The sequence below is a fragment of the Salvia miltiorrhiza genome, chromosome 4 (genome assembly GCF_028751815.1).
Source record: "Salvia miltiorrhiza cultivar Shanhuang (shh) chromosome 4, IMPLAD_Smil_shh, whole genome shotgun sequence".
Lineage (NCBI taxonomy): Eukaryota > Viridiplantae > Streptophyta > Magnoliopsida > Lamiales > Lamiaceae > Salvia > Salvia miltiorrhiza.
The window spans coordinates 6,439,110-6,465,102 of NC_080390.1; the positions used below are offsets into that span (position 1 = coordinate 6,439,110).

At 36.3% G+C, this 25,993-nt stretch overlaps 3 protein-coding genes and 1 long non-coding RNA gene across 4 annotated transcripts; 1 reads left to right on the plus strand and 3 right to left on the minus strand.

The window, feature by feature from the left end:
• Positions 1-957: 957 nt before the first annotated feature.
• Positions 958-2,310, minus strand: LOC131022460 (uncharacterized). The gene is made up of 3 exons (XR_009101300.1): positions 2,214-2,310; positions 1,776-1,874; positions 958-1,690 (listed from the first exon to the last, which is right to left on the minus strand). It is a non-coding gene; the product is annotated as an uncharacterized LOC131022460 (long non-coding RNA).
• A 65-nt stretch (positions 2,311-2,375) lies between these two features.
• Positions 2,376-4,403, minus strand: LOC131022906 (uncharacterized). The gene is made up of 4 exons (XM_057952449.1): positions 3,753-4,403; positions 3,229-3,669; positions 2,783-3,148; positions 2,376-2,696 (listed from the first exon to the last, which is right to left on the minus strand). Exons 1-4 carry the CDS (start codon positions 4,317-4,319, stop codon positions 2,376-2,378), a joined length of 1,695 nt encoding a protein of 564 aa, XP_057808432.1. The 5' UTR covers positions 4,320-4,403.
• A 7,673-nt stretch (positions 4,404-12,076) lies between these two features.
• Positions 12,077-23,209, minus strand: LOC131022461 (branched-chain-amino-acid aminotransferase-like protein 1). The gene is made up of 20 exons (XM_057951947.1): positions 22,750-23,209; positions 22,300-22,398; positions 21,582-21,653; positions 21,073-21,165; positions 20,289-20,426; positions 19,799-19,857; positions 18,792-18,894; positions 18,031-18,204; positions 17,694-17,794; positions 17,166-17,220; positions 16,929-17,015; positions 15,595-15,646; positions 15,304-15,389; positions 14,605-14,658; positions 14,194-14,277; positions 13,959-14,030; positions 13,380-13,460; positions 13,197-13,232; positions 12,652-12,795; positions 12,077-12,429 (listed from the first exon to the last, which is right to left on the minus strand). The coding sequence occupies exons 1-19, from the start codon at positions 22,837-22,839 to the stop codon at positions 12,667-12,669; spliced, it is 1,665 nt and encodes a 554-aa protein (XP_057807930.1). The 5' UTR covers positions 22,840-23,209; the 3' UTR covers positions 12,077-12,429; positions 12,652-12,666.
• A 744-nt stretch (positions 23,210-23,953) lies between these two features.
• On the plus strand, positions 23,954-25,769 carry LOC131022462 (uncharacterized). The gene is made up of 3 exons (XM_057951949.1): positions 23,954-24,068; positions 24,490-24,845; positions 24,926-25,769. The coding sequence occupies exons 1-3, from the start codon at positions 24,050-24,052 to the stop codon at positions 25,499-25,501; spliced, it is 951 nt and encodes a 316-aa protein (XP_057807932.1). The 5' UTR covers positions 23,954-24,049; the 3' UTR covers positions 25,502-25,769.
• Positions 25,770-25,993: the final 224 nt, after the last annotated feature.

Sequence of the window (25,993 nt, forward strand, 5' to 3'; positions counted from 1 at the left end):
AGGGGGCGCAGATCGTGATTGGCTTTTCTGTCTTGGGAGTTCTCATAGTTCGTTGTCCATCCAACGTTGGGAATTGAGCGGGATACAGTCGAGAAGATCAGAGCTGGAGTCTGAATCATTCGACGCGATCATCAACCATCTGTGCATCCGATTCTCAAGTAAGTTTTCCTAACACCTGTGTGCAGCTGTTAAATTCATAGGAGCATGTTAGGAATTAATCGTTGTATGATGAATTAATAATAATCCAAGAAACGATCATCGGGCAATCGAGTATTAATTCAATTTAATATTCCTTCAGTAAGGATGACCGGTTAACTCATCGCAAACACTGTCAATGGCAGCGATATTGCCTTCATGATCGCCGGGGTTCCATTTCCCATCTATTCTTGCACGATCCAACTTTAGTAATACAAGAAGCTCAGTTGGGCGCGACCATGGCGGGTAGTAATGAACATCACTTTGGGATATGGCATTTGGTTTCATTTTTTTTGGGAGAAATGAGTTCTGCCCAAATGAGGCTCAAATATATAGCCAGTAAAATTACCTTTTTTGTTGCTCAAAATTAGAAGTGGTAATCTGAGATCTCAAATTTTCGTGACCAAGTATTGTCATATCAAACTTTATCATTTATCAGATAAAGCATAAAGCAAGGAATATATGCTCCAAAAAAACCAGCAAATAAAAGACACTTCACTCGAAGACAAAAATGACTATATTCATTTTTAATTCAAATTATATTAACTAAATAAAACATACAAATACATAGATACGCGTAACAAACTTGATCTGTTTACTTGTCATCTATACTAATATCTTATTTTAAGCCTTAACATGAAGAAAAAAAAAGGGAATAAGCAATTCACCGAACCTCATGGCATTAGATCCAACAACAAATAATGGAAATCAATTAGTAATAAATATCCATAACCAAGTCATTCATATTACAGATAACCACGAGTACTGTTGTTGTCTAACATAATTACATCAAAATATTCAAAAGAGACCTCTGCTCATAACTTTGCCTTTGGCTTCCTAGAAAGTACAATACAAAACCAAACTCAAAGCTATGAAGGAGGATTCTTTCCAAAACAATAAAATCCATGATTGTTCAAGTTCCAAAAAAACACGTGCTGCACATCACAAGAAAGGGTACCTGCACCTGCCAAAACTCCAACATACCGACAATTTAGGCTTCAAAGGAGGCTCCAAACAGACGGACTACGTACCTCCGACGTAATATGGCACCACGCTCAGGATTTATGCGATCAACGGGGACACCATATGCACGGCATTCCATATACTTTAGCGCCATGATTCCACAATCGCTGCAATTTGTTTGTTGTGGAGGGTTCTCGAACTTGACAACATCCCAACTATCTACGACCGCGTCTCAATAGTTGGACCTCTCCCACACTCTACCCAAACGGCATAATATAGGTATATTCTTCCGGACATTGTCAAAATGGCTGGCAACTACATCCCAACTATAATTGAAAGAGTCATAGACCACAATACGTTGCTCCGGTATACATATCTCATAGAAACACCAATGATTGCCATTGATGTGAGCGACACCAAATACACGTCGAACCTTAAACCATTCAAGCCCACCTATGAAAGGAAGACTTCCTCGGACATATGGCATCAATGCGCCAACCATTTCCTCAAGGTTTTCACTTTGCAAAGCCAACTTCTCACATATTAAAGGCAAGATAAAGAACAAAATCAGTCGTGTATACATAAAACTTAATGGAAAACAATGAAAGTATACTTACCCAACAACCCATCTCGAGGCAACACCAATCTCGTAATACTGGAGACGCTACGTCTTTGTTGAAATCAATCAATAGCAAATAGATTAGTGCATTAATATGCTGCCAAAGAAAGAAATATTATTCCTGCTCACAATATGAGTTACGAAATGAGTTAAAAAAAATAAATATTGTTCCTCCCACATAGATGCATAATGTACTCACAATATTATTCCTCGTCAGAATATGAGTACCAAATAAATTAGTGCACTTTTATATGAGTAGCAATATGAGTCACAATATGAGTAACAGTATGACTCAAAAAATATAAATATTATTAAGGCCAAATACATGAATAATATGCTCACAATATTATGCCTGCTCACAATATGAGTACCAACTTAACGAGTGCATTATTATGATCCATAGTGAAAAAAAATCTCAAATTGATATGTTTCTTACCTCGCTCTCCAACCATCCATGGCGTTGCAAAATGACATCAAACCACTCAAAATCTAAAACACGCAGGAGTTTGATCGGAAGCCTACGATCATATCGGCTACAAGTGCAAATGAGTCAAAACAATATCAGTTAAAAATGGGAAAAATTCAACAAATACATAAACTAATGAATGGGCAGTTGCAAAAAAAAAAAATCATACCGATCTCCAAGAGAAGCAGCCTTCTGCCATCGAAGGAATGGATTTAGTTCAGAGTAGTTGAAGTCATAATCACAAGGATCATATTTAAGGCGTTCCATCAACATTTGGTCAGAACCAACTTCCATGTTCGCCGATGTGCAACCAACATTGAGAGACGGGATGAAGTTGGTTGTATAGGCATGGCTGTTTTCTGTAGTTATGTCCTTGCTCTTCAAAGCTATACCAACACCTGTACTCGTACGTGGAAAGAAGCTTTTTTCTTCATAACCTTCAGATTTTGACCTCTGATCATCACAGAAATTAGACTTCTTTAAAGGATTATCATATAGGGAACCGACTTCATGGGTTGATGACGAATAAACTGATTCACAGCCAGTGGATCTTCATGCATCAATTCGTTGCCACACAAGTCATTACTAAAACCCTCCTCTCGCTCGTGTTTTTTACACATATTAATAAGTTCTTTAATATTCGCAAAGCGAGCAAATTCACCTCCATCACAAGGAAACTCTCCATTTATTTTGCCAAACAAACCTTCATCAAGTTTACTGCATTGTTCTCCACCAGATTTTATTGGGTTTGCGCTTGCCTTCGGGTGAAAGTAAGACCGGAGGCACTCTAACACCTCATCGTGTAGAGTCGTAGTACCACTCTCAACTTTAACAAATAGCTTATCAATTTTCTGATCTAACTTATCGACTTTCTCCATCAACTCCATCATCAAAAAGATCAAGGCCTGTCGTACCCAAAAAAAAATTAAATTAAATATAACACAAAAATCATTTCTGTGTTTTAAAAAAAGGAAATAAGACTCACATTGCTATTAGTCTTTGCTTTTTCAGCAACCGTAGTGTAATTCAGAATTTCCACGCTATTGTTAGAAAGGGCAGGGCTAGATGCTCGATTTTCTGCATTATCATCCTCAACTTTTGCCTTCTTTGCTTCTATATTCTTTGTTTTTCCTACCAAACGAGGGAAACGGCGGGGATCCAAGCTTATCAACGGCTTCTCTCCATAGCCTTTTCCAACAGCCACATTTCCCAACGAATCCAAGCTTAAATGTTCTGAATTCTTCATTGGAGTATTCTGGATTGCAGCTTCTTTTCCAACAGCCTCATCTTCCTCAAATGTCAGACGTCTTTTTCGTACCAAACTCTTTGCATTAAATACAGGAATGGGTGAAGCGGGATGCAAGGTTGAAGGAATACCAAGAACATCCATCAGCTTATATTCCGTGGGAGAAACAATGATGGGAACCTACAACAATGCATAAAATGTTATTAAGACAACAAAAAAAATGTAATGAATAGAAATGTTCAAAAAAAATATATGCAACATACCGGATCCCTTCCGGATCTAGGTAAAAAATATGGCCACAAGTCATCAAAGTGAAACCCGGAATCAGCAGACCAATGTTGCATTCTTGGAATGTTGTTCTCATGCTCCATCAATCGCTTGCCGCAAAAGGCAGCCAACGATGGCATAATTTCATAAGCCCAAGCCTGTAAGGCGTACACAAAACCATAAGCCTCTACTGTCAGCCTATTTTCAGTTGTTCCCATTTTATCGAGGAGCTTTCTTGCATTATACGTACGAGGGACCAAGAAATCATAAGCTGTTCTGCCCCACGGATACCGAAGGAACCTCTCAAGGTCATCCATGAGATGAATATAACCAAGATCGACGTTCTTCTGCGTCCTATCCTTCATCACCAAAAGCCCGTACACAATATACAAATAGGCTAGCTTCAAGCTTGTCTCTGATCTGCCACAGGTCTCTTTGCATTCTTTGATAAAGGTTTTCTCTATGTTTACCAAACGCAGATAACGTTGTCCACCAAAAACTTTTTGGTGGAAAAAAGAACCTTGAGGTAAAATGATACTACCACCGAACTTCAGTCCCGTCATTATGGCAAAATCAGCCAGCCCAAATTCTACAAAATGGTTTCCAACTCTATACTGTAGTACAGACTTTTTCAACGAAGCACTCTGCAATCGCCGGCACATCACGCTTGTAGAGTTGCCCTTGGAACTCAAAATTTTGGATCTCCAACAAACCTCCAAAGCAAGAGCCTCGTAAATGAGCAAAGTTTTCAACAGATAAATGCTCCCGTAACAAGTTCAAAAACCGAAGGTGACACCTAGCAGATACGAGAGCACCTACACATATTATAAAAAATCAGCTTACATACCACAACTACACGACACCAAGTTCAAAAATTTACACAACTAAAAATATTAAACTTTTACAGCACATACAGGACCATTCTTTTCAATAAAGACAAAAAAACAAAACATATACACATCTCCAAGTTCTAATGGAATTTTAAATGGAAACACATACACATCTCCAAAAATCGAAACATATACACATCTTCAGGTTAAATGGAATTTTATAAAATCATACTCAAAACTCAACATGTTCTAACAATTTTCAAAGACAATAAGCCAAGCCATCAAAAAAATAAAAATAAGACAACAAGCCATGACTAATGAAACAAAACATTTAATATGTACAGTTAACATACAATAAATGGGTATTCTGGACAAAACATTAAATATCACCAACCAAAACATATTCATCAAATACAGTTAACATACAATCAACGGTAAAGTATCTCAAACATGATCGGGAACTGTGAAACGAAATCACCAGCATATCTCTAAGTATCAACTCCTACATACACAGAGAAGTTGTATTGAAAGTTAACCACAAAACTTCGATTTAATTGTAACCGATATATCAATCAACCCAAATATCACAGCCTAAAAACCTATCAAATTTTCAACAGAATCAAACTTCCTTTCGAAAATTCAAGTGCAATTCGATTCAATTCAATATCGAATTGAAGCCCACACCAAGAAATGATTTTCTGCATGACCCCTATTGTCCGAAAATCGAGAAGCTAAAGGCTATGCAAATAAACCAATTGTAGACTGCTTTAAACCGAACAAGAACCGGGTTCGGAGCAAGTCGAGCTGGGTTTTTTCAAATTAAAACGGAGGCCACGTGTTTCAATCCAAGCAGTGGTCCTCAGTGAGTATGACCTAGCATGGACTTTACCCTCTTTTACCTAGGTCAAAAAGATGCAAACATTTTGTGTATTGACTGAGAAACATGGTAGTCCCTCATTCCATGAAAAATAATTCTAGAAGAAGACGACATAAATTTTAATAAAAATAGTTCACTGAAGTTTATTGTGAGTTTTCTCTAAAAAAAGTTTATTATGAGTGGAGAAAGAGTTCTATTTAAAAGGTAGTGTTAATAATAATAATAATAATAAGTAATTTTTAGCTCACCGTGTAATAGATTTTTTTTTTCAAAAGTAAAAATAGACTAATTTTTATGGACGTCCCAAAATAATAAAAATAGACTATTTTTTGTGGACGGAGGGAATATATTGCACTACAAGAAAAAGCGGGTCTAACGACTGAAAAAACGGTCACTGTCCTCCGAAAAACGGCCGTTAAAGGTACTAACGACCGACTTAACGACCGTTCCGGGGGGTCGTCGTTTGAATCGTCGTCCGGCTTCGTAACGACCATTTTTTTCGATCGTTGAATATAACAACCGTTTTTTTTATTATTAACGACCGTTTTTTCGGTCTTTAATATCTCAAGATCGTCGTCGAACAGCGACAATGCCGGGAAAGTAATGATCGAATGAACGGTCGTTAGTTAATGACCGTTATAGTTCGGTCGTTGAATTCTCCAGACGGATAACGACCGAACGCTGACGGTCGTTAACGACCGAGTAACAACCATTTCGAGTACGGTCGTTAGTTAACTAACGACCGCTGATTCTAAACGGTCGTTAGAATCAGGTTTAACAGTTAATCGAAGACTAGTTTTTAACGACCATTTCGAGTACGGTCGTTAGTTAACGACCGTTTAAACGGTCAGTATATATCAGTTATACTGTAACGACCGTAATTTCGATCGTTATTTTTTATTTTTTTTATTTTCTTTTCAATTTTTATATTTCCTGTTTTCCATTATATAACAATATACAAATGATTCAAAATAATCAAGATAGCCATCAAATAGTATTAACTAGAAAGTCATCAAACTAAGTTCATAAATTTAGAAATTCAGTATTCATAGTAGCAAGTCATGAAATAAAGTCTACATCAAAAGAAAGTCGAAATAATTAAAGATTCGGGTGAATCGCATCTGAGGCATCAGAGCTATCCGGTGGTCGATATGCTCGCATGAGCTGCGCGATAATCGCGTTCTGAGCCTCCTCATTTCGTTTCTTCTGCTCTAACTCATCCCTCAATGTAGAGACCACAGCCTGAGAAGCAACATCGAAGGGCAACTAGAGGTGCTGGTGGATTGCGTGCTCGTTTCGGCGCCATGGGGCGAAGTAATCACCCTTGACATTATCATACCTAATCCCATGACGCGCTCCTTCGAATCAGGAGTGACGATCTCTCGAAAGACACGATCCACGTCCTCGGGCGTGACCTCCCCCAGTGTCTCACGCAGCTCTGCCAATCGACTCTCGACCTCCAACTACAATACAAAAAAAGTTAGAATAATTATAAAATATATTATTCATACAAAAGAAGTTAAATATAGTAAATTAACATCATACCCCGTGCTACACAAGTCGTCCAGTGGTATAGGCTCCATTCTTATAATGGATCCGATGAAAAGTAGCCCAAATTGCTTCGTCAAAAGGGATATTGCTCTCCCAAGCCTTCAAAAAACATTAAAGTAAAATTAACAATATAATAAACATAAAAACTATAAATAAAACAATCTAAAGTTACCAGATGCTCAGCATGATCAAGAGCACTATGTGACCTTCCATGATGGATAACTATCCTTATACCCAAACCGCAATAAAAAAGAAATAGGTCAAATAAAGTGAAACCGAGAAAGTACTAAGAGCATCCACAGTGGGTGACTCGATAGGGTTACTCAAGTCACCCATAGATCGAGTAAGCCCACTGTGGCTCCACCTGACTCGAGGCCTACCCGATTTTTCGGGCAAGGCCTGATTTCGTTAAATCCGAGCGCGTGTGTGCACGCGCCATTAAAAAAATTCTAAAATTCGAATTCAAATACTACTGGTTCTTTTAGCCGATTTTTATTATTTCTTTTTCTTTTCGGTTACTCGACCGTTATTAATTTTTTTTTTCTCTTCTGTACATACTCCCTCCCCCATTTTTTCACTCACCAACATATTTTCTACCTTCATCTTCCTTCTTCTCTCTCAATTTTTTTGCAAAAATGGATCCATACAATTCCAACTATTACGATCCAACTTGGGTTCCCTACCTCTCCGGCGACTATCATCCCGATTTTTTGGGTTTCAACTTGGACGAGGAACCTCGTCAAAGCGGCGAGGAGGAGGTGGCACCGCCCACCCACAGTGCGTCGAAGCCCAAGAAAGGAGGGCGACGGAAGGCGATGGCCTTCAAAGACAAGGCGCGGGCGCCAGAGGAAGGAAGGATGCTCTAAGCAAGCATATCTTAATTATAGTAAAGTGAGAATATCTAATACTACCCAAGTAACTCAAGCTCAATTTACAAATTACTCACTTTTTAAAAATGATTCAACCCATGATCATTTCCATTATTAAATATTAAAAGGTACATTGAGTACCCTTAAACTTTGTGTCCCTTTGTGCGTGTCGGATTTGAAATTGTGTACAATTTCACCGAATTTAGTGAAGTAAGAAATGGGTAGGTTGAAATTAAAATTGTATGCGCATAGTATATTTTGCACAATTTGTATGCGCATTGTAATTCTATGCGCATTTTATACGCATTGTAGTTTTATGCGCATAGTCATTCTTTGCGCAATTTCTAAGCACATAGTCATTTCTTTGCGCATAGTATAGTATGCGCAATTTCTATGCGCATACTAGATGCGCATCAAAAATTAATACGCATTGCACTATTTTTACAGATACAATTAATAATGAATTTAAAATTTATGCGCATAACAAATTTATTGCGCAAAATAGAAAATGCGCATTCAAAAAAAAAAATTGGCGCAAACAAACTTATAAAATGCATTAATAAGAAAATGCGCATAGTACCGCAATTTCTTAAGATTATGCGCTAAATCAAAATAATATTGTTTATCTCCCAATCATTAGGTGTACTTGTATGACACACTGCACAGATTTTCCAATCAAAATAACATTAAAAAATTATGACGGTCATGGGCTGAATCAATTATAAAAAGTGGGTATATTTAAAAGGGTTAAGGTACAAATTCACCACTAAACTAGACACCCCTAAAGCGTATCACTCATCATTCTCGACCTTGGCCCAAATACACCCCCAGAGTCCATAAAAATGATGCATTTAAACCCAGCGAGTTAACAAGCTGTTATCTTTCCGTTAACTTTTTTTTTAATCTAAATTATGAATTTCGCCCCTTAAAACTTTTATAGCCAGCCTTCGCCGGAATCTCGACCTTCACCGCCATAAAAAAAAAAAAAAAAAAAAAAAAAAAAAAAAAAAAACTCTTGGCTGCACCTCCGGTCTCAACTCCTTCAACTTCATCTCCCATCGTGACCTCTCCACCAGCACCAATGCCAACGAGCTCACCCCCAGTGCCGACACCGACAGCTTCCCCCTTGTTGTGTCATCGTCGTCGTCTCCCGGATAAATTAAATTGTGCATTTTGTCGTTGAGGGGCACGCCGAAGAATTTCATGTCGTCGCTGAAGATGACATCGGCGAGGAAATCACTATCGATTGTGCCGGCGTCGACGGAAATCCCCCTCGAAACAGCACCGTATGCGCCGATTGCGATGGGATCGAGGTAGTAAGGGAAGGAGAAGGAGATCCTCTCTCCGCCGTCGATTGGGATCAAAATCACGTTAACTTGCTGGGTTTAAATGCACCATTTTTATGGACACTGGGGGTGTATTTGGGCCAAGGTCGAGAATGGGGGGTATACGCTCTAGGGGTGTTTAGTTTAGGGGTGGATTTGTACTTTAACCCTTTTTAAAATGTACTTTTGAGAAGATTGGTAGAATAGAATTCCTCCCTATAGTAAAATTTATCTCGTACGAACACTGTTTTATGCCTTCTGCATTTACAATGGAATAAGATAGAGACGGAGGAGGGTGTCAGCGGGAAACAATGTTGGGGTGTGACTGCACCTTATCTTTCTTGATAGCATGTATACACCATATACTTCAAAAGTTAGTGATTTTCCTTTTTCTTTTCAATTTCTTATTATAAATATAAGCATTGCTGAATTTGAATATGTTCTTTTGTTCAGATTTACGTGTACATAGGTAATGGAGAAATCTATATTTATATATATATATATATATATATATATAAAAGTGTTAATAGCACAACCAATTTTAAAAATAATAAGCTATATTTTTTCGTCAAAAATTACTTTATTATTAAAATAGAATTTTATTAGAAAAAGAAAGGAAAAAACCTAAGGAACCCTTGAAAGCACAGAAAAGCAGACTAAGGGTCGAGCCTCGTTAAAACCTCTTTAAGGAAAACCCTTAAAGAGAGAAAAGAGAACTTGTCTAGACAGAAGAACAACCGTTTCAGAGCTGAGATGAGACTGCTTCAGAAACACCGGCCTCACCATCGCCTCTAAACAAACTCGGCTCACAAATAGCAAAGTAAAAGCGAAGAAAAATAAACATCAAAGGAAAAAGACCCCAACGAAAAGAGGAACTGTGCACACCCAGCCGCATCAAAAATTACTTTATTATTTTTGAAAATAATTTTTTATTTTTAATTTCTTTAATTCATTTCATCTACTCTAGATTATACATATATTTTTTGTTATAATTTTTTCTATTGATACAATTTATCACATTTTCATAGTTTTTATCGTGTAGTTCTTATTTAAAATGAAATTGTAGCTTAACACTATCTTCTGGACCGGTATTGCATGTTTATTTAATAGAATATGTAACAATATATTTTTGTTTAAAATCATCATAAAATGTTCAGTTAATGTATATACAATATTTTGTTACCTGTATATTTAATGAAACATCTAATCATATATTTTTGTCTAAAATGATCATAAAATATTTTCAGATCGTATATACAATATTCAGTTACATCAATTATTAATTAATTATATAATACAGTTTGAGATTTCTGGCCTCCCTTTATTTTGAGGTCCCACATGACTTCATGAAGGAACTTTATTTTAAATCACTACAATTCTAGAGCTTCTAGCTTTAAAATATATATCCTATGTGGCTTATTGTATTTTATTTTAATTTTAAAAGGGTTAAGTACCAAATTCCCCATATCGATGGCGTCCCTATCGCGTACAGAACCTTATAGTCAAGATAAGCGTTGTTTACTATCTCAACGTGACAAAATCGAACCAATTTCCCCCCGCCACTTAACGGACGTTAACACCGTCAATTTTTTTTTATATAATTAATATGAAAATCGAATGTTCCTACGGGACCAAATACCCCCATGCGCCGCCGGGCCTCCTCCCCCTTCCCTGTTCGATGTAGAGCGCACGGCCAGAATCATCACCGCCTCCGTATCCGCTGCCCGAACCATATCCAGCACCACCTTGGCACACGCTAGAGCCTCCACCACCACCGCTACCCCACCCTCAGCCACTACCTCTCCCAAAATCATACCCACTTCCACCACCACCGCCATTACCAAATCTTCTGCCGCCAAACCCATCCCCACCATCAGAGCCGCTGCCAAACTCGTCGCCGCCTCCATGGCCACCACCCCAACCCCTTCTAGGCCCAAAACCTCGACCTTTATCATATCCACCAACCGTCAAGGTGTGAAGAAGACAAAATCAAAATTTAAAAATAAAAAACCCTAGATGTATTTTGATTTGGGGAAAGGGAAAAAGAGAAAAAGTGATGGGGAACGAGAGATGCTGACCTCGCTGCGCCGAAGGCGGCGAGAACCGGCAACTTCCGCTGGAACAAAGGCGGCGGCGGTTCTAGTCGTGCGCCCTACATCAAATAGGGAAGAGGGAGGAGGCCCGACGGCGCAGGGGGATATTTGGTCCCGTAGAAACGTTCGATTTTCATATTAATTAAAAAAATTAACGGTGTTAACTTCCGTTAAGTGGCGGGGGGAGATTGGTTTGATTTTGCCACGTTAAGGTAGTAAATAATGCTTATCCTGACTATAGGGCCCTATACGCAATAGGGACGCCATCGATAATGAAAAATTTGGTACTTAACCCATTTTAAAAACACAATATGTTTATTTAATGAAATATGTAATCATATATTTTTGTCTAAAAGGATCATAAAATCTTCAGTTAATGTATATATGATATTTAGTAAACTTAAATAAAATTATTAAAATATTAACATTGATCAAGATTTATGATTTTATATGTTCTTTTAACAAAAATATTTATTTATTCTTTTTTTCTTTCATGAACATACAGTTAGCAAGTATAAAATAAATGAACATTTAAGATTAATCAAGTCACTATAGTTGTGTATCAATTATAATTGCATCAAATTAATTACTCCATCCGTTCATAAAGAGTGTGTGGTGGAGTGGAGAGCACAAATTTTAATAAAAAAAATTAAGATGTGATTTTAGTTTTAAAGGATAGTATTGAGGTCATCAATTTAATCACGAAGTGAGTAAGAAGGACATGTACAACAAAAAAAGGGAAGGGAGTTAGAAAAGGAAAAAAGTAGAGGAGAACTAGAGAGAAAATGACATAATGTTTAGAAAATAGAGCTAAGGGACAAAAAGAAAATTTACAAGGTGCAAAGTGTCAATTACCCTCATTTTACCAAATAGATTGTTTAGTTCAATAATTTGCAAGTCTGATTTTATTTGCAGACGTGCACTCCATTTATTATTTTATGATCCATGTTATAGCAACAAAGTCATAATACCAGAATCCTAGTAAGAAGTAACTGAAGTTGGTCTGGTCTGCCTTCATCTTGATACACAACGTCAAACAAATAAAGTGGTTTCTTTTACCATTGCACGGTTCACAAGTTACAACCCAAAACACAATTGTGAGTTGTGACCGTGCCAGCGTGACGTGTCCTGAGAAACACGAGCAAGGAAAAAATGAAAAAAATGTAACAGATAGAGGATTGGTGAAGAAATTATGTGAGTGCCAAGCAAATGTATTGCATTGCACCAAGTCATCTATTCAGCTATAATTTATAAAAGAAATCATTTTGAATAAAGATGGATATCTTAAATATAAAAAGCCACTCTATAATAGAAGTTAAAATAGGGAATGAAGCAAGAAAGCAATATTACCTCCTTAGTATCATCTCAAGCATGAGGATTAGTGGGTATAGGCACTCCTGACTCTAAGCACAACTGTGTATAAGCATTTTGCAACGTTCGTGTCACGGTCCCCACTGTACCTTCGCCAATTGTACGTCCATCAATTTTGAGGACCTAATATGGTCGAAGCAATATATTAAATCTCATCACCATCACATTCAAATATGAATCGGCAGAGCAACTATTCTTTGTCATTACGAGGCATTTAAAAGTTAAGAGAGCTGAGCAATAAAATAAGTAACAATGCTCTTACATGAATTTTAGGCCAATAGGTACACAAGTAATGTGTATTTTCTTAGTACCTAGAAACTACCAAAATGCAGATACAGAATATATAGAACAAAATACTTTTAATTTTCTTCAATCATTAGGTGATAAGGAAACAGAAATTGCCAAACTAGAAGGAAGAGAGGGAACAAAGACTTCTCAAAGAAGTCATAAGATGATCCAACATTAATCACAATATTTCGAAGCATGAGGTATTGGAGAGTAACACTATATTATGATTAACTTACTGGACTGAGCTCTCCCATGGTTCCTGTTGTAAACACCTGCAACAAAGCTGCCATTTTCAATCTATTTGCATTAACAAAAATAGATTAAGTAGAAAGCTTTAGGATGTAATTGCTGTACAATCAGTCTCTTAATAATAAGTATCCCTTTTAAACTAGTAATATATTGGATAACAGAAAACTGACCTCATCTGCTGTATGGAACTCTGATAAACTGATACGTCGCTCGACCAAAACTAAGTTTTCCTTCACCGCAAGGTCCATGACCTATGGAGAAAGTTTTATCATAAAGCATATCACAGGCATATGTATGATTCTTTGCAAATAAGCATCATACATGGAACTCAGCCCTAGATATCAAGGTCAGCCTGATGTAACAAGTAAAAAAGGAAAATTGTCTAGCATCTTAGATGGTCTCTGTACATTTGTTAGCCAACAAGACAAGAGTAGTATCTTAGACTCTCAGTTTCAATAAAAATGTAGAAGAATAAGCAATTCGTTATGTATAAGAGCAGCCTGATTTTCGTCCACAAAGCTGAAAATTAACAAAACAAGTTGGAGAGACAAGATCTGAAAGTAATAGAGATCTTAAAAGGTGAAATCATATTTTCTTGATATACAAGCATAGCACAAAATAGGAGTTTTGTGTTATATTAATGAAATACGATAGGAATATGGATAAATGTCAAAGAATAACAAAATTCTTTGTACTGCACAAATTTCTGTAATCACACCAAACTTTGGAGCAGAATATTATCAACTTACAGTAGCACGAGTTACACCAGGAAGACAATAATCACTGAAGGGAGTAGCTACACAACCTTTCTTCACCAAAAACTGACAAGAATAAATATATTATTTGTCAACAACAATTTTCTAGCTTGCAGATTGAACTTTCTACATTTGATGAAACTCCATACAGCACTAGCTCATCAATAGGAGAATGTAGCTGAAAGGGATGCAGGAGATTGTAGATTTCTGGTCAAGTGAATGAACTTACAATGTTTGTTGCATTTGTTTCTGATACATATCCATCTTTATCAAGCATGATGGCATCATCAGCGTCCGCATTATTCCCTTCTATCTGCACCAGTTCAAGATATGCCAAGTGAAAGCTAAAGGCCAACTGGGCTAGAACAATGTTAAATGACCAACTTATATAAAAGCTTCTGTTGTTTAGAAAGGAGTGGCATTAATATTTAATTTAGTATCTTGAACATCCTTACTTATATGCAGGCAAGTTATTATGTATTAATTATTAAGACCTCTCTCGTGGAAACATTTAATAAATGAGTGGTAAAGGAAATTGTTTAATTTTTATATCTTCAACACGGCACAAAATCTGTAAGGTCTTTAATAGTTTTTTAGGAATTGGCAGATACAAGTTAACTGAATTTGGCATATGACGCACCTTGGCAAGAATATTGTTAAGCAGATTGTTGTGGTGAATTTTCGAATCCAAATTCTGCAAAATAAAATAACTTTCACTCATCAGTCATTGAAATCGTTGTCTTATATTAGCTATAACACAAACATATTAATAGTGACCATATCAAGGATGACTACTATGTTTCATCTCTTGGGAAAACATTGAGAACATTAAACATTCAAATGCCCACATGAAACCACAAATTAACATCATTAGATTACAATAATAGTCCATAGTGAATTGATAATCTCCTGATTTATGGTTCAAGTGCTGTATTATGATTTCTGATTTCATACAAGCTTTCTCATGTGAATCAGCTAGAGGTCATAACTCAATTCTAATACCTAATAAACAAAACTCCGGCAAGCATTTACAGCTAATTAAGCAGCTCAGGTGCATATTTAGGTTGCAAAAGCACATAGCATCAAATCCCAATAACTCAAGTACTGGCCTTGTTATTGGAGTCATGTTCAAAGCATGCTCAATAAATTATTGTGAAGTAATATCATAATAATTGGGATATCAATTTACACAATACAAAATATTTTGTTGATACTCTTGTGTTGGATGGAATGCTTAAGGGGCGAGCAGAAGAAAAGAACTACATGGGACTAACAGCAGGACAATGCAATTATGTGAAATCAGGAGAAACAGTAATAACATGTGCAGACAAGATCTTACATTGGGTGAATTACGGCGTGTGGTAGCCGTCACCAAAATTATACCCTTTGCATTGTCATATACTGGTGGTTTCCATTCAGCAAGCACTGCAGAAGTAAAAGATGGAAACTAGCTTGATTTAACCCTGATGTGTGATGTTTCACATGCAGCAGAGCTACAGATAAAATTATTTTTAAAAATTTAAGGTGTTGCGTACCAACTGTAGGAACACTTAAATAACATACAACAGCTATACTCACATTTTCAGATTTCTAGCTTATTTAATATTTTCTTATACACACTGAATCTTACCAATTAAAGTACATCCATACTGGTTGAATGCTGGGCTCATTCCAGAAGTGACCTACTAAATAGATAACGGAATGACTAAACCATAGATAAATGTTAAGTCTTGAGACTTTAAAAAGTAATCCAAGAGAAAGCTTACTGATATATCAACTGAAATCTCAAATAAAATATCAGGATATACAAATTGTACAGGGGCAATCTTACACAATGCTTATTTGTTAACCAGGGATTGTGCAATTCGAAATATTTGCATGTCGGAATTAGGTTGTCATTATCCGTTTCCTTGGCAAGAAGTTTCACTTGCTTATACACAAGGAAACCCAGAAACTTCGTACACCGATGCTCTCAGCTGACTTTAAACCGACACTCTACATGCAGTATATAGACGTATTAAATTAACCCTCAGTTCAAAGCAAATTCAATGCAACAAGCTATGCACCAGAATTTTATGTACCACCATCGTGTCCCCAAATCATCAATTCCACTATCCACTTGGGATGTATGAGACGATTCCATTTCCTAAAGTGAAATATTCTCTGTCAAGACTATCACCTCCTCAATTAAAGTAACAGTATCAAGAAGCTCCCAATCAAGGGGGATAATATTAAACAAATTAGAACTCTCTGATAGATCATACTCAACTTATTATCTTGCAATGAACAGACACTTATGCTAAAGCTTGCTTATGTGCCTACTTATGTCTCACATGTATGAGAATTCTTCCTCATTTGATCACCCAATAACCATTAATAACTGGTAACTTGGCCCTAAGGTAATTAAGTTATTCATATTCCGTGTCTGTCCAAATAGAAGATCATTTACTTTGATTTTAGACACAAATGCACTTCATTTTGAGTTATTTGTTCTTTGGATTTAAGGGGTGGGAAGTAAATAATTAATGGACAGAGAAAAGAATATCCGTCTCCTTCCATACTGTTAGTGTAGAATTTAGGACTTAGCAAATTCGGATGTTTGTCAGTATTTTCTTTAAGCTTTATCCTTTCTTGATGGATTGATCAACTTCTGATTGAACTACTGATGTGGGCCTTCCTCCCAACAATTCAAAATGTCTGGCCACTTTCCTTAATTTTCTATTTTACGATACCAAAAAGAAATAGGAGAAACAAAGGCAAAATATTACTGCGATAAAGAAGACAAATTTCTGAGACAGCAAAAGTTATCCAATTGCATTGCATTTTAAACCTAAATTCAGCTACATTAATCATCAGCATGATTCATTTGAAGTATTTCCCATGCATATCAAATCGCAATCTGAAAAGTCATTAGAATTCATATCATGAAAGACAAACAAAAATAAAATGGCTACGTTGACAAACCTTCTTTCCACGAGTCAGAGTCAATCTGACATGCACATCACTAAACATTTCATTTCTTATCAGAGTTTTGAAAATTGCTTCCTTCACCTGCAATGTGTTTCACACAGAACCAAGCATTAATAGGTGATTCCAAGCACTACATTCTACCAAGAGCCTATAGCTGATAGGTTACCATCTTATATAATTCCTGCAGCCAGCTCATGAGGTCTAAACTACTGAGTAAGGACTTTAGCTAACCTGCTCACGAGTTGGTACGTTGCTAAAAGCTAGAGCTTTTGCAGAATCAAACAACCTGGAAACAGAGAACCGATTACATACCGTACTTAATATACATGGCACAGGTATGTAATACAAAGACTCGCAATTCAAGCATAATATAATGACCCTTCTGCGAAGAAATTTCCAAACCTTAAAAAAATGCTAAGAAGATGCCAATTTTTCTTAAAATTCTAGGACTACTGCTTCTAGTTCATGTGTAAAAAATCAACTTATCTTGTTTGGATGAACTACATGGATCTTGTATTTTTTACTATTCGCTATCAAAAACCACCACTGATCAAATCTTTATGGGAAAATTCGGATAACAACAATGCAAGAAAGGCTAAGAGTATAACATTTCGTTATATCTTTTTTATTCACCTGTCTAAATGGTCCTATTGGCTATCAAAAACCACCACTGATCAAATCTTTATGAGATAAAATTTGGATAACAACAATGCAAGAAAGGCTAAGAGTATAACATTTTGTTATATCTTTTTTATTCACCTGTCTAAATGCTCCTCCAATTTGAATATCTTGCCATTATAAACTCGAAGACCCTCCCAAACTCCATCTCCACCTTGGACAATTGAGTCAAATACTGAAACCTAAAGCATCCACAAGCAGGAAAAAGAAAAAAAGAAAAGGATGCTCGTTAAGGGTTGTATTCCCTTTAGTGAGACAATAAATAGGAATCTTGACTTCAGAGTAGAAAACATAAAACAAATCATACTCTGTTTATTTTAGACACAGAAATCAATGAAATTTAGGAACAACAATAGGGAATCTAGTAATGCTAGAAAAGGTTAACAATATAAATCTCTAACATTAACAAATATCTTACTTTTGCACTTTCACGAGGCATAATCTGATCACCAACCCAAACAAGCAACTTCTCATTGGTAGAAACAGGGAGAGCAGGTTGGGCACAGTTTGATGATCCCCTCACATAGCCCCTAAGCAAGTTGTAGAAAGGTAAAGTTTGCTCCAGCAAGTTGTACGAAGACGATGGAAATGGCTGAAAGTAAAGTGAGAGGCCAAGAATTATGCAAGGCCACTTTGAGATAGTAAACCTTAGTTGTTCAATAATCCATTTACTGAATTCAGCAGCATTTGTAACATATCAGCGTTTTTTAACAGAATGATGTCATAAATTTTGCAGATATTGTAATTATCATGTTTTCGAGGGGGTGTGCAACAATTCATGCATGTTGTAAATCATGCAAGAACTTGAACTGATTTAGACAGAATGAACTCAAATCAAAGGCTCCAAAACAATGAACAAAAAAGGATAATGGTCGAATGAATGAAAAATAATGGAAATAACTTTATACATAAAGACGTATAAGCCTAATTGTGAATAGTTAACGCTTAAAAATGAAGGTGCCTAAATAAATTTTTGCCAACAAAACATAAGAGAAAAGTAAAGTTCAATGAGTTCAGTAGACTAGCTCATATTTGAAAAGTTACTTCAAATTGCAAATATTATTCTAACTCCATTTTTTTGTTCAAATAATGGTCACTGTGCAATCAAACTGAAGAATCTAGCGAAAATGATAACTTATGCATAAAAAGTAGTGCACTTGCAAGTTCTCTATTACTTACAGAGGGATACTTTTTTGGCCGTTCAAAACCTGTTGACTTGTGTGTATTCTTATACCAATAGGGGGCCCACATGCCATCAAATGGTTTTGGTCCAGGTTCCCATCTGAAAGGAAAGTTCAGACAGTCATGCACAATGTGCTTGCATTGTAAGGAAAAACATAGCAGTTTTAAGTGGATTCACCAGAGTACTAATCTATGAAATTAAAAGACTTGTTCGTCATTAGATCATGTCGTTATTGCTGATCTGAGACATTTTCTTGGTGAAAGCTTGGAAATCAATATTGCCGATAGAATAGAAGGTCTACCAATCCCCCCCCCCCATCCTTTATAGTGCAAAGCATTCTTGTCATGATTGCGTCATGTGACACACCTCATTCACAATGTCCTTTACATAAGAGACATGTTCTGCTCATTTCCACTTGGTATATACTGATACAAACTACAGATAACATCTGACACCTTTCAAAGATCTATTACCATAATAACACATAAATAAAGACTGAGTGTCAATTAAATCCTTATAACTGCACAAATGTTCATTTCAGATGCAATGCTTCAATGCTAGTCAGTACTGATTACCTAAGGGTGGGACAGGCAGGCTTTTCCTATATATGAGACAGCTACAATCAAGATCCATAAATAAGTATATAACTAAGACGGAAAATTATTAGTATTTTCTTTCTATAACACCACATTATGCTAGTGACAAAAGGAATATGCCTTCGGCTTTAAAAAGATGCAAGGGAAGTATATGTAATCAGCACTGAGTTCTTAATCAAGAAAACAAAAACAAATGAAACCTGCTAATAACAGTCTTGGCATATAGAAAGTCATTCAGACAGATGTAATACTGTATGAGATTTAATCGCACAAATTACTGCGCATCATGAAACTAGGAAACAGACATAAATTCCTAAAATAATGGAACTTTCTTAGCAGACTCAATTGACGATGTCTCAAGGATGCTAGATCACAGTAAAAATACATTATTGTAATTACTTACTTACTTGAGCATAGAAGTTTGAAATGGAATACCAAGATCACCACACAGATGACGCAATGTAGCCTACAAGAAGAAGACAGGAAAAATTGCTCAAACAAAATAAGTAAATAGGATTATATCTAATATGTATTGAAGCAATAAAACACCAAGAAGATATGTTGGGCATTATGTAAACTATAACAAGGTCATGATATCCATGAAGTGTCTGGATACAACAGCTACTGAGTGAAGAATTTCAAATATGATGGGAAACCTTAGAGCATCCTACATCATAGAGAAGGGATGGAATTCCACTGGTAGAATAAGATTCTTGGTTTCATCTAGTCAAAAATTAAGAATACAAGATTAACTAAGGATCCAGATTTGACTGTTTTGTCGATACATACATAGTCCTGATATGCCCACTCATTTGTACGAGATAACAAAAGTCAAGGAAACCACACTCAGCATGAGAAATTTCTGGAGCAATATTTATTGATTTAACTGCTCTAAACCTCAGGATCTTCTCGCAGCAAATCTGAATCAATGACAGGAGGCAATTTTCCTTGATCATGAAGCTCGTTGTAAATGGAGACCAAGCTGTCATACCCCAGCACAGCGAATGATGGGGGAGAAACCTTGCTGTAGGATGTCTGACACAAGAACAGATCAAATGTACAATAAACAGAATGACATATCATTTAGATTCACAATAAGGTAGTTCTCCCAACAAGTGAAAGAGTTCAATTCATAAAATTTAAGGCCGTTTAAAGTGTATTAAACTTGAGGGCTTAATAAAGAAATCAATTTTTCATAAGTAAATCAACCAATAAAAAAATTAGTATGAAATACTGGAAAATATCTAATTCGATGAAGAATGTACTTAATAATTTAATGGGATTTTTTTATAAAGGGAAATTCAAAATGCTCGGGGATGCAAATGAGACAATGTCTACAATACCTGGATTTAATCAGATCCAATCTGAAGGATTTTGTAGGTTCATCGATCAGGGTTTGGCAGAAGAACTTTATAAGTTTCCAAAAATTGACATATCATTTAGATTCACAATAAAGAAGTTCTCCCAACAAGTGAAAGAGTTCAATCCATAAAATTTAAGGCTGTTTAAAGAATATTAAACTAGAGGGTTTTATGAAGAAATCAATTTTTCATATGTAAATCAGCCAATAGAAAAATTAGTATGAAATACTGGAAAATAATAATTACTGTGGGACAATGGAGTGAAGCAGGTGGATTGAAGTATACGAGTGTGATTTTAGACATATAGCAAGCTCATTTACCAACACGTCAAGGGGATTTCTTATCAGTATGCAGTGTTTTCCTCTCTTCATTAGGTCCGATGTAAGGCCTGGCAGAAATTGACCAGCTATATGCTGTAACAAAAATGAAGATAAAACAAAAACCCATCAGCATAATCTTATTATAATATCTAAATTCTTCCAGATCAAAACCATATTATCTGGAGCTCAGCCTAAACATCTAACATATTAGTCATGACAGATAACTGAAGCTTCACAGTTCAGGTGCATATTTAGAGAAGCTCAGGAAATGTTAAAACTCAAAGACCCTCAGTTACTTGAAAGAACTGTGAGACAGCAATCTACTAAGAATACATTTTTAACTGGATCATCTAATCAAGATAGGCTCCTTTAGTACACAGTTTAAAGGAAGAAAACTACAAAAGCGAGGGTGATCACAATAAAAGAGTGAAAGTTTCTCTTTCTAACAAAAATGTAAAACAGAACATAGCACTCGTTGCAACAAAAGATTTAGAGTGATGAATAATTACCTTACAGAACCTATATGTCTTCTCTCCAGGAGCAAAAATGATTTCCCGTATAACCTTATTTCCATCTGATTCCTACTCATCACAAAAAATATTATATAGGTTAAGTGATACAGGTAATGCTCTTCTTGTGGCATCAAATTGAAACAAGCATCAGTTGTAGCACTTCTATTTTTCAATGCCAATACTATCCCTTGACTAGAAAATCTAGGATGGTTGAAAAGGTACATAATAGATCACCATTATACCAGAATAATACAACTAGAGAATGGACTATGTCAAAATTTTAGTGGACTGTGTGAGGTATCAAATCCAGAAACAAACTGTAGGGAGAATAGTGTTTGAGCAGCCAATGTACTACTTTCAGAGTTTAGCAGCCATTATTCTAAGGCGATTCTAAATGTTGACCATCTTGAAAAAAGGCATGCGACAGCAAAAATCGTTCGACTCTGATAAGACTTTTTTTTAGGATCCCTGAGAGTGAGGTTTGACCGGATAAGCTAGTGTTATAATCACAGCCTGTCATCAGGCCAACATTAAGATCCTATGAGAATACAAGTAGTTCAATTGCTGTTTGGCAGGCTTACTGGACTGCACAAGTAGCTAAGATTTTGTGGCTCCAGATTTGATGCTAGATTTCACAAGGTATTGTTTAAGAATCAATGGCTAAAAGTAAATGAGCCAGAAAACATAATCAGACAGATGATAAGATCAAACTTACCGATTTTGACAGGAATTCTTCTCTATAAGGCCTTTGATCTCCTGTTACTCGCAAATAGTTCGCATATAGGGGTTCGTCAAGAACTTCTGTGTCATCTCTCTGGTAGAATCAAAAGGGCAAAAAGAAATTCCATCACCAATAAAACCAACGTATGCAATAGGTGCATCTTCAATACAGGTTTCCACTTATAATCATCACTAAACAATCAACATTTCGTAATAACGCCGTTCACAATACATATGAAGTGAACAAATCAACAAAAAAAATCCACTTAATTCCTAAAACTCAACACTACATCCTCACTCAGAAAACTACAGCTTAGCATTCAGGTTAAACTTCAGCAACAAGATTCTCTCTAAACTCATTTCACTGCAAAATACAATAACATCACATACAAGGGCGCAAAATAAAAGAAACAAATAAATACTAAAACTGCAATGATAATCGTACCTGAGCAAAAGAATACATAAGGCTTGTGCTGACGGACCGCGGCGAGGACCACAAGTGTATCACCTCTACTTCACCTGTGTTCCTCACCATTTTCGACTCCACTGTCTCAATCAGACACTGAATTCTCCAAAATCTTGATTGAACTTTGTTTGAATTTCAGAAGTCAACAAGGCTATGATCTTCTCAAACTTATCTTAATCCTCGAACGAATAAACCGCTGGCAGTAATAATTGAACACTATCGAGACAATCAACGGCAATGAGCAAATCTAAAGCTCCCTCTTCCTAGTGTGCGCCAACAAATTCGTTGCCGCAAATTCCTTCAATGGAGCTCCAGATAGAAATGTAGAATCCGTTTTGCTCCATTTTTAAGAGTGATGATCATGCGGTAAACTTGGTCATTATAATTGAAAATAGGTAAAGGCCACGCGAATTCTAAAAAATGTCTCACGCTAACGATAACAATAACAATATTACAATATTGTTATAATATTTATACAATTTATTGTTACTATTTACTTGTAATGTGTGAGTTTTTTTTGGGTGCAAGTATATATTATTTTTAAACGGGTTTGAATAACTAATTTTCAGTATTATTATATGAGTTTGAGACGAAAAAGAATATTAAATTAATCGGTTTGAGATGATAATGTTAAATTAATCGGCATTTATATCATTATCGTTAATGTTTACTCTTTAACGTGCGAGTGTTATTGATACAACTAACCAATTATTATAATAACATATATTTTTAATTATTAAGATATATTTTGAATGAATTCATCACATAATCTCAATGAACTACATGTAAACCCGAGAATCAGAAGAAAAAAAATCGCAAAATAAATCAAATACATAATTGAAAAGAAAGCAACTGAAAAGACTAAATTAAATAAAATTAATAAAACCCGAAAATAATTTTAACGAACAACTTGGGGTACGTTTGATCCATTGGGTTGGAAATGGCTGTATAGATTATGTGCAGCTACCTAAGCTAGACAAAAGGAGTTTGCATAAGCCGTCCATATGTTTGATAAGTTGGGCAGCTTATGTCATTCCATTTTTGGTGCATTGTATTGTAAGATAGATTACATTGTGAAATTCCAGGTTTACCCCAACTAATAATATGAATTCCAAGCGTGTCCTTGTTTATTGGGATAGAAAAATATAAGGAATGTGGACGGATCATGAGTTCATTAGTCCGCCAACTTCTCGCGCCAAAAACAGGGTGTGGCATACCGTCGGTTTCACATTGAAGAAGGCTTCGACGGGAACGCAAGAAGCTCCTCATCGACAACAACATGAGTACAACGACACAGGGTATGAGTACTTGCTTTATTTTCGCTTTGGCTCCGAGAAGCAAGTATGGTCTTTTGAAGAGATTAGCTGCCGCTCGAAGAGAAAATGTTGTGCTGCGTTATAAAGTTTTTATATATCTATATCTAGTAATTTTGTGTGATGTTGTTTGTATCTAGTTGTGCGAATGGTGCTTTATATATGTATGATGTTTACGTTATATGCATGTTTTTACGGTTTGCAAGCGGCCATAGATAATTTCAGAAATCAGCCGTTGTTCATACATATCAAATAGAACTCTGATTCACCCTCATACATAATATTGCAGGGCTTGTTAAACAACAAATTTTAAAGGATGATTTGTTTGACAATTATTGCATCAATTGTAGACAAATTAATCTGTCTTCACCAGCATACATAATTGTTGTGTACTCATTTGGGACAGGAAGCAACGAGGTTTCTCGTGGTGGGCGTCTTAACAAAACTGATAAGACACGCCGCAGCTGGACCACACGAGAGGAAGAGGTCCTCTTGGCTGCACTGAAGGAATTAGTGGCTCAAGGGTGGAAATCCGACAATGGATTTCGCCCGGGATATTTGACGAAGCTCGAGGAAGCTATGAGGAAGGCATTTCCTACGACGGACTTGAAGGGTATGCCACACATCAATTCGAAAACGACAACTTGGAAGAAAAATTATTACTCTCTTTGTGAGATGCTTAAGAATAGTGGTGTGGGATTCAACGTAGCCGGAACACATATGATAGATTGTACTGACGAGCAGTGGGAAGGTATTGTGCAGGTATGAACTTATGCTGATATTGGGTTGTTATCTTCATTTAAAATCACTTTCATAGATATAGACTTTCTTTTTTGTAACAGAAAGATAACAACGCGCGCTTCATGCGCTACAAAAGCTGGCCTTATCTTGACGCATGGAAAGAAATTTTCGGCAAGGATCGAGCCAATGGTGATATGGCCGAAGACATGATGGAAGCAACTCACGATATGTACCGTGATATCGACCTAAGTCAGCCACACGGTGACGGTGACTATCATGTCAACTTGGATGATATATTTGAGAATGCTAATGAAGATGAATGCGCGAGTCAGGTAAAGCAATCGGAGGTCGTAACCCCTGTTGTGATTAAGAAGAAGCGGAAGACCGCTGATGGTTTCAGTGTTATGTGTGCTGCGCTGACTGATATAAGTAAGGATACAGGTAAGAGGTTGGACACAATATCAACCAGAGTTGGCCATGACGTCGACGTCTCGCGAGCAAGAAAGGAGGTGTTTGCTCAACTTAGTGCTATCCCTGGTTTGTCACAGAAGGCAAAATTTGAAATCAGTGACTTGCTCGCGAAGGAGGCGGAGCGTTTGGATATTTTCACATCAATTCCCGACGAGAAGAAGCCTGACTATGTCAGGTACTTGCTCGAAGAAAAGTATAAACTATGAAGCATCATCACTGGCGTACCAACGTAAATTAGTAGCCATCATGAAGTAGTCTGGTGTGAATCTCATAATGAGATGTAGTAAGCTTGTCTTTATATCCTTTTGCATCAATGATGTACTTAACTTTTGACTTAGCGTTATTATGACTTAGGTTCTACTTCTATAATTTAGTTTCTGCTTAATTTTCCGTACTCAAACTCCTTCGTGCTTGCAGTGTATATTTGAAGGAAGTGTCGAAGTTTAATATGAATGTTTATGCTTATTAAATTTAGCATTTTGCTTTATCGGCTCAAATTGCCCCATGTCTTTCTCTGTTTTTTGCCTTTGTGCAATGGATAAAAAAATATGTTTATGGATCGGCTTTATGTTCATGTAAAAAAAGCTTGAAGCAACACATTACTACATACACAAGAAAGTAAGAAAGTAGCAACATAGATTCATATAAACATAATTACATGATAAATTAATCCTCACGCCCTACAACTATATATATAT

Excerpts from the sequence above, each read along its gene's own strand:
- LOC131022906 (XM_057952449.1), bottom strand. The coding sequence starts at position 4,319 with ATGACGGGACTGAAGTTCGGTGGTAGTATCATTTTACCTCAAGGTTCT. Across the intron at positions 3,670-3,752 it reads CTAGATCCGGAAGGGATCCG|GTTCCCATCATTGTTTCTCC; the intron begins GTATGTTGCATA and ends GCATTGTTGTAG. Across the intron at positions 3,149-3,228 it reads AAGCAAAGACTAATAGCAAT|GCCTTGATCTTTTTGATGAT; the intron begins GTGAGTCTTATT and ends TGGGTACGACAG.
- LOC131022462 (XM_057951949.1), top strand. Across the intron at positions 24,846-24,925 it reads AGTGGGAAGGTATTGTGCAG|AAAGATAACAACGCGCGCTT; the intron begins GTATGAACTTAT and ends TTTTTGTAACAG.
- LOC131022461 (XM_057951947.1), bottom strand. The coding sequence starts at position 22,839 with ATGGTGAGGAACACAGGTGAAGTAGAGGTGATACACTTGTGGTCCTCG. Across the intron at positions 17,221-17,693 it reads TTGGAGGAGCATTTAGACAG|GTTGTTTGATTCTGCAAAAG; the intron begins GTGAATAAAAAA and ends CTCTGTTTCCAG. Across the intron at positions 17,016-17,165 it reads ACGTACCAACTCGTGAGCAG|GTGAAGGAAGCAATTTTCAA; the intron begins GTTAGCTAAAGT and ends AACACATTGCAG.